At 36.3% G+C, this 11746-nt stretch overlaps 1 protein-coding gene across 3 annotated transcripts; it reads left to right on the top strand.

Annotated features, from left to right (window-relative positions):
• The first annotated feature begins 8372 nt into the window (after positions 1 to 8372).
• LOC133032428 (cyclin-D2-1-like) lies at positions 8373 to 10638 on the top strand. Of its 3 annotated transcripts, XR_009685064.1 has the most exons (5): positions 8378 to 8729; positions 9009 to 9208; positions 9306 to 9430; positions 10099 to 10140; positions 10216 to 10638. XR_009685064.1 is itself a non-coding variant. In XM_061106367.1 (4 exons), exons 2-4 carry the CDS (start codon positions 9088 to 9090, stop codon positions 10105 to 10107), a joined length of 255 nt encoding a protein of 84 aa, XP_060962350.1. In that variant the 5' UTR covers positions 8378 to 8729; positions 9009 to 9087; the 3' UTR covers positions 10108 to 10638. The 3 variants fall into 3 exon arrangements, 1 of the variants encoding a protein (XP_060962350.1); XR_009685063.1 differs by having other exon boundaries at positions 8373 to 8729; positions 9306 to 10140; XM_061106367.1 differs by having other exon boundaries at positions 10099 to 10638.
• Positions 10639 to 11746: the final 1108 nt, after the last annotated feature.

Below are 11746 nucleotides of genomic sequence, written 5' to 3'. Positions count from 1 at the left end.
TCACCAAGCATGCACTTATTTTTCTTCAAACAAATCAAGAACACCAAGAAGGTTTCAAGAACCATACCTTCTTAGCTTGAATCACTACCAACAAGCTGAAATAATCAAGAATTTCAGAGCAAAATCCAAGCCCTAGCAGCCCCAATCAAAACCGAAAAGAGAGAGAGAGAGAGAGAGAGAGAGAGAGAGAGAGAGAGAGAGAGAGAGAGAGAGAGAGAGCTCTTGAGAGAAAATGCAAAAGTTGCTTCTTTCTTTGATTTTTTTGAAAAATGGATAAAATTGGATAAATTGATAGTTTTATTAAATTACTTCAGCCAAAAGAAACTTTAAAAATTCTGATTTCCCATTAACATAAAATTCACTAAAAGACAAACATACAAATAGGCCAAAAGACCATTTTGCCCTTTCCACACTAAAAGGCATAAAAGGGTACTTAGGGGTATTTTGGGAAATTCTAAATTCCCAGCCAATCCCGACATTCACAATGTCTAAATAACCGTCCCACAATACTAACATACTAAGTTGTGATTTTACTGAGCCAAACACCGAGTTCCATGTTACCGGGCACCGGAAATGCAAAATTATGAAAATCACTAAATGACATAAAATGCATTTCAGAATTCAATAATAACAGTATAAATAATTATTTAAATAGCTATAAATAATTTTCCATAATTAAACATGATTAACTGCTAATTTCCAAATTAAACTAAGCGGTCTTTACAAAAATCCTCAACTGACACCACGTATCAACCACCTGAAAAGAAATCCAAGAAAAAACCCACTCCAGTTGCCTCTACAGAGTCATCTCCCAAACGGTCGTCTAGAGGTTCTAAAAAGTCCAAACTTCCCAAAGCACCTATAGCAACTGTCGACCCAGCAACAGTACAATGTTTTGTTGATGCCTCTGAAGCCTCTGTCTATCAACGGTGGTTTGGCAGTCGTGAGATTTGGTTCGAACAAGTGGTCGTATTAGATGATTTTCCTGAACTTCATGAGTTTTTAAAACTTAGGAAATGGGTAAACACGGTCACTAACATGCGCCTATTCTACTATCAGGCTACAAACATGCGCCTATTCTACTATCAGGCTACTAACATGCTCCCTATCAGGCTTTTCTTATTTCATATTAAATAATAAACTACTAAAGCAATAAAAGCTTACTGAACCGTAGAACGAGCTAACTGGTGATGATGATTTTACATGTCGTGACGATCTTCGGAAGACAACTTGGCGGCTCTAATACCAAATTGTAACACCCTAACTAGCATAGGCGTGTTACGTGATTTTTAAACATACTGTGCAACTCGTTTCTAATCAACAATGTTTATGGAAATCGTGATTAATTAAAAATTTTTCTTTTTAATTAAACTTATAAAATATTTATACAAAAATACTCGGGATCCCGACTACAAAACACTTTACAAAAGTTTACTGACTAATCAAAATACTTGTCGCCTAGCGACTAATTACAAAATAGCACTGTTGTCCCGAGGATCGTACACTCCAGGCCTAACCGCCCCGACATGTACAATCTTCACCGGCTCGCTCTCACGGTCCTTCAGCTTTAGCCTTGCCCTTACCTACACATAAACATAGTACTGTGAGTCGACAGACTCAGTAAGAAAAGCATAATCAAATATCATACATAAATCCCGGGTTATGATCAGACGCCCATACCCCTGACCATAACCCTAACTGTCGTGTCCCACACGATACTGAGTCCCGAACGTTCATAAGACGGTACTATTGACAAGTAACAGCCTATACTCGGTACACTGGTCATACTCCAGCTGCTAGTCATACTCTAGCCTGTACCGATGTGTTACAGTATCAGCCTATACTCGGCACACTGGTCATACTCCAGCTGCTAGTCATACTCTAGCCTGTGCCGATGTGATACGTCAAATAGTACAGAACCACCAACCCTAGTATCAGCCTATACTCGGTACACTGGTCATACTCCAGCTGCTAGTCATACTCTAGCCTGTACCGATGTGATACAGTGTCAGCCTATACTGGTCATACTCCAGCTGCTAGTCATACTCTAGCCTGTACCGATGTGACACAGTCGGATGGTTCGAAGCCAACATACATATCTAATATAATCTAACAGGCTTCCTACATGAACGTTAAACATGTTATACATATGCATATTGTTATACTAATCTTACCTCAATTCCGAATTCAGGTGTGCCGGTCAACCTGACTGGAACGAACTGCGCGGCGGTTTACAGGCTCCTAAACCATAACAATCACAACACTATAAGTGATACGCTAAATCACTTCCCGGGGACTTAAACTAGGAACTAAAAGTTTCCCTATCGATAAAAAGCATGGCAATACCCCAAATAACATAAAAACGAGGAAATCTAGGGTTCCTGAAAATCACCCAACCGGCAGACCGGTTGCCCAACCGGAATTCCGGTTCTGGGAATTTCAGAACCCCATCCGGAATTCCGGATGCACAACCGGAATTCCGGTTCCTCGCAGAATTCAACCAAAAATTCATAACTTGGTCAAAACCAAACCAATTCAAACAAAACCTTCCAGACCTGCTATTTAGACCCTAAGGAACAATTCTAAAGCATAAAAACCAAGCTTCATGCAAACAAACCAAAATCACCATTAAAGCTTCAAGCTTTGAGTTCCAAACTCAAACTTGATTAAACAACACCAACATGCATTCAATTAAGCCCAAACCTACTTAAACATGCATAATTTAACCTTTGAAGATAGCAGCAAACAACAGCAAGCAGAGCAACAGATTCAACATATTTCCATAAAAACCATAGTTTTGAGTAAAAACTTCACACTTGCTTAAAATCAACTAATCATGCATCAAAATCTATTTTATTTCATTCAATTAAACATTTTTACACTATAGAAAACAACAACAACAATCAACAATAGCTATCAACATTAAATCACCAAGCATGCACTTATTTTTCTTCAAACAAATCAAGAACACCAAGAAGGTTTCAAGAACCATACCTTCTTAGCTTGAATCACTACCAACAAGCTGAAATAATCAAGAATTTCAGAGCAAAATCCAAGCCCTAGCAGCCCCAATCAAAACCGAAAAGAGAGAGAGAGAGAGAGAGAGAGAGAGAGAGAGAGAGAGAGAGAGAGAGAGAGAGAGAGAGAGAGCTCTTGGGAGAAAATGCAAAAGTTGCTTCTTTCTTTGATTTTTTTGAAAAATGGATAAAATTGGATAAATTGATTGTTTTATTAAATTACTTCAGCCAAAAGAAACTTTAAAAATTCTGATTTCCCATTAACATAAAATTCACTAAAAGACAAACATACAAATAGGCCAAAAGACCATTTTGCCCTTTCCACACTAAAAGGCATAAAAAGGTACTTAGGGGTATTTTGGGAAATTCTAAATTCCCAGCCAATCCCGACATTCACAATGTCTAAATAACCGTCCCACAATACTAACATACTAAGTTGTGATTTTACTGAGCCAAACACCGAGTTCCATGTTACCGGGCACCGGAAATGCAAAATTATGAAAATCACTAAATGACATAAAATGCATTTCAGAATTCAATAATAACAGTATAAATAATTATTTAAATAGCTATAACTAATTTTCCATAATTAAACATGATTAACTGCTAATTTCCAAATTAAACTAAGCGGTCTTTACAAAAATCCTCAACTGACACCACGTATCAACCACCTAAAAAGAAATCCAAGAAAAAACCCACTCCAGTTGCCTCTACAGAGTCATCTCCCAAACGGTCGTCTAGAGGTTCTAAAAAGTCCAAACTTCCCAAAGCACCTATATCAACTGTCGACCCAGCAACAGTACAATGTTTTGTTGATGCCTCTGAAGCCTCTGTCTATCAACGGTGGTTTGGCAGTCGTAAGCTTTGGTTCGAACAAGTGGTCGTATTAGATGATTTTCCTGAACTTCATGAGTTTTTAAAACTTAGGAAATGGGTAAACACGGTCAGTAACTTGTCTGCTCCTCATCCCATCTTAGTTGGAGAATTCTATGCCAATCTTGATAGAACTGTTATTGCTGAGGGTCATCCAGGTTGTGTGAGTGCCTTTGTTAGGGGTCATAGAGTTCCTTTTGGTCCATACACTATTGCATCATTATTGAAAGTTGAGTCCATCCGGAAACCAACATATGGGAAACACTTCAATCCAGGTCAATCTTTGATGGGTAGAGTGCAAACTTGCAGGGATGACTATATTTGGGACAAACAGGAAATCCTGGTCACTCATCTGACTCCATTCTGTAGGGTTCTTCATCGGGTAGCCTTGTACAATTGGTTTCCTAATTCTCATTTATCTGTTGTTACACTTGAGATTGGCAAGTTCTTGTATGCTGTAGGCACTAATGTGTCCATTGATCTGCCCTCGCTCATTTTTGAAAGGGTACACGAAGCCTCAAAAACTACTGGAACTCGTAACAAGCTACCATTTCCAAGTTTAGTTCAACGAGTTCTTATGGATGCTCACCCTCCTCTCACAACACATGATTATCAAGTTCAGAATCCGGTTCTCAGTAAGAGCTTTCTCTCGGTGGTCAATAGGATGCCTTCTTCAACCACTCCCTCTGGAACCAAAGTGAGTAAAGGCAAGTCTCCTATGTTCAAAGGGCTTTCGGATTCCAGCTGGCAGGTACAAATGTTTTCTGAGTTTCAATCTTTTGCCAAACGCTATAAGAAGGATCAAAAGCGTCAGCTTGCCTTTGAGGCCTCCATGTATCATATGGTTCGCTCTATCAAGTCCAGTCTTTTGCACCATTTTCCTGGGGATTCTCTGCCTGACATCTCTCTGCTTGAGTTTCATCGTGATTCGTTTGGTGCATCATCAGACACGTCTAGAAGTAATGCACATATGCAGGGGAGCCTTCAGCCTTTGATCCTGTCACCAGTTCAGCACAACCTGATCTAGATCCTCCAGCTGACTCTGCAATATCCTTGGTGTCGACTGGACCACCTTCCCAGGGGGAGTCTGGCACAGCACAGGAACCCACAGATCATATTCAATGAAGGGGGAGATATTTGTAATTCGTTTCGTTTTTGTAGTGACTTTGTTTATATTCCTAAAGACATTTATATCTGGATTATTAACTCTGTTTTTTTTTTTTGTGGTCTTTAGTTGTGTTTGTTAGTCATTGAACATAACATGTCAAGGGGGAGAATGTTAGTGTCATTATTTTGTGACAGTGTTTGTTCTGTTCAATGTCTAGTCGTATCTGGGTTTTTAGTCTGTTTTATCTGCACTAGCGTTCTGTTACGTGAGTTTCAGTTAAGTATTAGTTAGTGCCAGGTAGACTGATTTTGTGGATATATAAATAGTCGGTTTCTGTTAGTAAAGTTTTTAGCCATTAAATCGTTCAGACAGTTATTTCGGTTGTGTGTGGAGATAGAGTTGTATCTTGTTTCTTGTTATTGTGATTACAGGTCAGATCTTGGAGCTTGAGGATGTTCATCAATGGCGGAATGATCTGAATCTGGAATTGCTGAGTTCAAACTGAAGGGAGTTCAGTGTCATCTTCATCATCAGATCTGAAGGGATTTCAGGTTGAAGACATGTTGAAGAAGAGCTCAGTTGCTGCACAAGGGATTGTGCATTAACAATCAGTGTTCTTGATTGTTGTTGGTAATTCATTACTAATTGTTGTTAAGGTTGTATTTGATTCCTTTAGAGAGAATTAGAAATTGTAATATGAACCTTTGAGAATTAGTGGATGAATTTACCCTGGTTCGGGGAACCCAAGCACTAGTCGGCTGAGATGTGTTCTCAGTGCAGATGAAGCTTGTAAATTGTTGTGTGATTTACTGCTTGACTATTAATTCATGTTCATAATTCATATCTTGAAATCAATCAATCTAAAGATAATCAACTTGGTAATTTGGATCATTAAAATCAACAAGTTGCACTTTCAGCTCACCACCTCGATTTTTTTCGATTTTCAAAAATTCATAACTAATTCAAATTAAATCGAAATCGAGTTCTGTAAAAAAGTAATTTGCTTAGAATTTTCCAAACTATCCAATAAAAAAAATTTCAGATACAGATAATCAATTATTTTTCCCAAAATTCACAAACATCAATCAAACATCAATATGAAACACCATGAAACCATCCAAATCACAAACAAATCGTTTTAACTCCAAATTTCTTGCAAGCAAATCAATTACCATGGCTCTGGTGCCAGTTGTTGGAATTAATTTTACCAGGATCTTAGATCTACTCACAAGTATGTTGATTTAACAACCTAAAAAGGAACTTTTGAAACGATAAATAAAACACATAAAAGTTAAGAATAACTTACAGTGATGGCAGCGGAATTAAGTGTCTCCTTCCACTCAGATCTCTAACCCTTGATTCCTGTCTGTAGCAGAGTATAATCAAGATCTAAGCCCGAATGTCCTTCAGTTGGATGTGATCCTTCACAGTCTTCCAAACTATGATTGAGGTACTGAATGATGTGTGTGGGCACTTCTCTCTCACAAAGGATCTCGAAATTTCTCTCTTTTTTTCTCTCTTGAATTCGTGAGTTATGATGCATACAAAGAGCATTCAAAGACATGCCAAGAGTAGAGAGAGGGGCGGCTATATATAGGAAAAGGGAGAGCTCAACTTTCCAAATAAACAGTTTCCTCTTTTACTGTGTAATTGATTAAGTGCCTTATTTAGTGTGATCCACCACTTTTCAATTATTGCTAGGCTTTGATTGGCAATTACATGGCAATTAAATTTGAAAATAATAATTTGGAAACATCAAAGCATGTGGCCGGCCATGGTGTGTATGGTCCTCACATGGATTTTGCAGTTTCCTCAATTTTATTTCTATTTCTCCAAAAATAATTTTTCCAATTCTAACCATTTAAATGCCAAAACTAATTATTTAATAACTAAAATAGATTATTAAATAATATTGTCATTTAAAATAATTATTAATTAGACATAAAAATTCTCTCAATTAATAATTAAACCTAGAAACCCTTTTATTTACAATTTCATCCTCAAACTGTGAGAATTCACAAATTAGACATAGTCTAACTTTTAGAATTATAATTGATGAATCAATTATAGAGTCTTACAAACAGTATAGTCTCAACTAGAATGGGGACCATGGATCTATATTGCTGAGCTTCCAATAAGTTGAACCGATTTACCAAGTAAATCCCTAACTTATTAATTCCTTGTTGAATCCACTCTTAGAACTTGGAATTGCACTCTCAGACTTGTATAGAGCATATTATATGTTTCACGATATCCATATGCTATCTCATTTAACCATTGTTATAATCTTAATGTGATTAAAAGATCCTCAACACATAATATATATTAATTTCGTATTAATGCATAATATGTCACATATCACAATTTAATATTTATTATATTTTTGTTAAATAATAAATATATAACATTCACCCACTAAATTAAAATTTCTAACATCTCATTGTCACACTTCACTTAATTAATCAAAATATTTCATATATCCCTTACTTTAGTTGAATAAATCAACACATTCTATAGAGACTTTAGTGCATAAAGTAAAGTGTCTTTTAACTTAAACTTTAAGCTAATTAGAATTTTTACCCCCTAAACTTTAACATGTATCAAATCATGCCCCCTGAACTTTTCTGGCCGTTAAAAATTCTCCTTAAACTATTTAGATTGTTAGATTTAGGGATTTTTTTAATTTCATTTAATATTACTATTTCAGTGATTGTTTATGTACTAAACCATGCTCCCCAAACTTTGATAACTACCAAATCATGCCCCTCAAACTTTGATATATACTAAATCATGCCCCTGAACTTTCATCCATGTTAGAATTTTTTTACTAAAATTAGACAAAAGTCCTTAAATTCAACAATCTCAATAGTTCAGGGGGTATTTTTAACGACCTTAAAAGTTCAGGGGCATGATTTGGTACACATCAAAGTTTGGGGGGTAAAAATTCTAATTAGCCTAAACTTTACTATAGTGTAATTATCACAAATTTTATCGAAAATTTGATTGACAAAACATTGAACCAACTTTTATTTAAAATAAAACGATGATAACACACACACTTTGCTAGATTTACCCAAGACCTCATGTCTCACTTTGCAACATTAATAGCCTTGTGCACATTCAATTTATTGATCTTTTTGACAAAATATACTCTCCAATTCTCATTAAGGGCGACACCACTCTTAGGTCAATATAGGTAGAATTGTTACCGTATTTGCACTGCGGATCCATATGTAACTTCTGAGATTGATAATAATTTCGGTAGTTATCAATCTCAGAAGTTACACACTGAACAACCGAGATTGATAATTTTTCTAAAAAAAAAATAAAAATTGCATTTATTTTTAAAAAATATTTATATTTGGGACCTATCTGGCGATTAACTGGAAATTTAAAAAAAGTTCTTAGCTGACACCCCCTTCTCCATCCCAATTTTAAAAAAAATCTTAACCAAATTATTATTCTACTTCTTCCTCTTAGCTGATACCCCTTCTCCATCCCAGACCCTTCTCCGCCCATCCCTGACCTTCTCGCAGCCGAGACACCCACACGCCGCCCCTCCAGTAGTAGCCAGGTGCCCCTTGAGATCGTTTTGACAAGGACGGTGCCGATGGGCTCCTTTTTTACACAGTGCCAACGATCACTGCGGTTTGGCACAGGTGGCCCGGTCTCCTTCTATGACGATGCAAGTGGGTCTCATGGTTGTGTATGCTTCAAGATTTGTTATAGAGGTGAGTTTGGGTTTGATTCTATAATTTTTCTATTTGATTGCATATGGTTTTCTTATTTGTATAGATCTGTTCATGGAAGAAGATCAATGATGTTAATTATGTTTGGTGTTTAAATTCTACAAATGCAAACAATTATGTTGAGATAAAATAATATGATGGCATATTAACAGAGAGGACAAATCATTGTCCCATGATATTATTTCTATCAACTCTATTGTTATACTATTGTTTATAATATTTATTTAAGGTTCAGAATGTATCATTTGTTTATATATACAGATGTGTGACTCAAAGTTTGGGTTTGAACCTATAACCATACAAAGAATGGAGCTTCTTGTGTTAAGCACATTGAAGGAGGATGGAAGCTGTTACACCTTTCTCCTTATTGGACTACTTCATTTGGAAGATCAATAACCATAAAGCCCCACTTAAGACCTATGTCCAACGATCCATCCAACTTATTTTGAGCACTGTCAATGGTGACTATCTTCTCATTATTATATCTTTTACACTTTCATATATGATAAAGATTTAATAGAGAATTTGACGTTTATGGTGGGTGGTAATTTAATGTAGAAATTGAGTTTTTGGAAGTTAAGCCTTCAGAGGTTGCAGCAGCAGTGTCAATATTTGTTCTGGCAGAAACCAAAACAGTGGACACTGAGGTAGCCGTCTTTGTGCTTATACAACTTGTCGAAAAGGTATAAAATCTCCTTACTGATTTTTACTAGTAGAGGTCCATGAAATCATAAAGTGAAACATAAATGATACTCTTTTCATTTGCCATTTTTTTTTCTTTTATGATTTTGGCTTTCATTATAAATTATAATTACTAACCAATAAATGTTCTTATAGAAGAGAGTGCTGAGGTGTATTGAAATGATTCAAAACTTGGACCAGGGATTAAAATCCATGTGAGTTGCACAGTCTGCACCAGATCGATATGGTTTGCTTGGTTTGTTAAGTGTGATTAGGATGAGCGATCCTGATCTAATGTCACTTTCCCTTAGAATTTATTTGACGAAACTAGTTTAAATTTGAAGTCAACGGAAAATCTTCATAAAACTTTTGGTTCTTGTTGGTCGGATGAGCTAGCTAAGGGTGATCCAAAATTCAATTTCCCACAATGTTACTATGCTAACTAAACAACTACCTTCTTTACATGTGTGTTTTGTTTTCATAGCTATATCTTCCGTAGTTCATTCTTTGTGATTGTATACTTTTTACTAATTTTTAAGTGGTGGTTCCAGCAAGGATACTTTGCAAAGTTCTCAACGGAAACTTTATTCTACATCTTGAACCTCTCTTTCTCTATTTTTAATGTCTTTCCTTACGATGCTTAACTGCTTTTTGTTACCATACTTTGTAGTATGCCTAAGGATGAAGCCCAATTCTATGCTACCAATGAACTGTAAGCACTTTCCATTGCTTCAATACATTCTTGTGGTTGCTGATTTGTGATGCCATTATTGATTTGCCTTTGTAGAGTGTGTGGTTCAAGCTGGAGTGTATGATTTGGGTTGGATGGAAGTTATGAGTTGCCTTGTTCAGTTCATGGGAAGAGTATGATCGAAGTGGATTTGATTTTCCATTAAACAAAAGAATGGTTTGCTCTAACACTGCACCTCCATTCTTCATAAACAGACCATCTTCTTTCTTTTTTATTCTTGTTGTTTCTTCTATAGCATGAGAACATAATGAAATAAGAAATGAAGATTGGTTTTGAGGATATGGAATGAGGGTGGCTTCTAAATAATTTCAATGAAGATATTATGTTTTTTTGAGAGTTGAGACACAGAGCCATCAAAGGTGTGGTTGACTTTTCTTGTAATTGGATTGACAAATTCTATATGTATGATCTTCGACATGAGCGCATGCACTTCGTTTTCAAAGATAAGAAAACCACAAACACTTTCTTTCTACGATCCTTCTAAAAAATTTCTGTTGGAATATACAATAGATTATTATTCTATTATAATTGACTTTATATCATGGTTAATTGAGTAATTATTCTGATGATAAATATATCACTTATTTTCTGGTCCTTAAATAAATGCAAACATATTTCATCCCAAATTTCTCCATAACTTCAAGATCTCATCAGCAATGGCATCTTCGAGAGGAACGAAGGAAATGACTTTGAGGCAAAGAAGAACGCAAGCTCCAAAACCCATTTCCTATAGCTCTTCATTTAGATGTGAAGATATTAGTAGTGGTGGTTCAGATTTTGAATAGGACGACGACATTACTAGTGGTCGACTATAATATTGAGTATTTTTGAGCATAGTTTTACTATTATCTTTCTTTTGCTAGCAAGTATAATCTGGGGACCAAACAGAACTTTCAAAGGAGTAGAAGAGGGACCTAGTGCTTAGGTTGACACTTGGGACTAGGCCCTACGCCCAAGTTGACATTTTGTCAACCTGGGTTGTTTCCAATTCAAATCAGCAAAAAGTGCTTCTGACATGTTCATCATCATCACAAATAACGAAAATTCAAGTAAACTTGGGGAGAAAACCACAAACCCAAGTCCCTGGAAATAGGGCCCAGAGCCTAGGTTAACCTGGTGTTGGGCCTAACACCTGGTTGACAACCAACCTAGGACGTTGCCTTCAATTGCTCAAATGCCAAATCTGATGTCACTATTGAATTCGACATGGTAAAAAATAGGGGAAGAGACTCCGTCCTCAAGTTTTGAAACCTTAGAAGCCTTTGAAGTATCAAAAATAGAATCATGGGAGCTTGGTTTAAAGGCCCCAGCGCCCACGTCAACATTTGACCTGGTTCGTTGGGTTCTACTTATTTGAATCTAATGCCATTACAACATTTTGAACAATTTTTTACAAGTGAAATGATACATGAATTCAGAATAATGAAATTCACAACTTCAATTTTGGATCAATCGAAAGCTGTAAGTTTTGAGTCTTTCGTTTCCGCAAAATAGCAACATTTCTGAGAATGTGTGACTAGCTTCACCAAAACATATAAAAGAACTAAGGTGCGTCAAACCATCGCTT

The sequence above is a fragment of the Cannabis sativa genome, chromosome X (genome assembly GCF_029168945.1).
Source record: "Cannabis sativa cultivar Pink pepper isolate KNU-18-1 chromosome X, ASM2916894v1, whole genome shotgun sequence".
In the NCBI taxonomy this organism is placed as follows: domain Eukaryota; kingdom Viridiplantae; phylum Streptophyta; class Magnoliopsida; order Rosales; family Cannabaceae; genus Cannabis; species Cannabis sativa.
Note: the sequence above shows the minus strand (reverse complement) of the source record. Positions and strands in the feature narration are given on the sequence as shown.

Excerpts from the sequence above, each read along its gene's own strand:
- LOC133032428 (XM_061106367.1), top strand. The coding sequence starts at position 9,088 with ATGGAAGCTGTTACACCTTTCTCCTTATTGGACTACTTCATTTGGAAG. Across the intron at positions 9,209-9,305 it reads TATTTTGAGCACTGTCAATG|AAATTGAGTTTTTGGAAGTT; the intron begins GTGACTATCTTC and ends AATTTAATGTAG.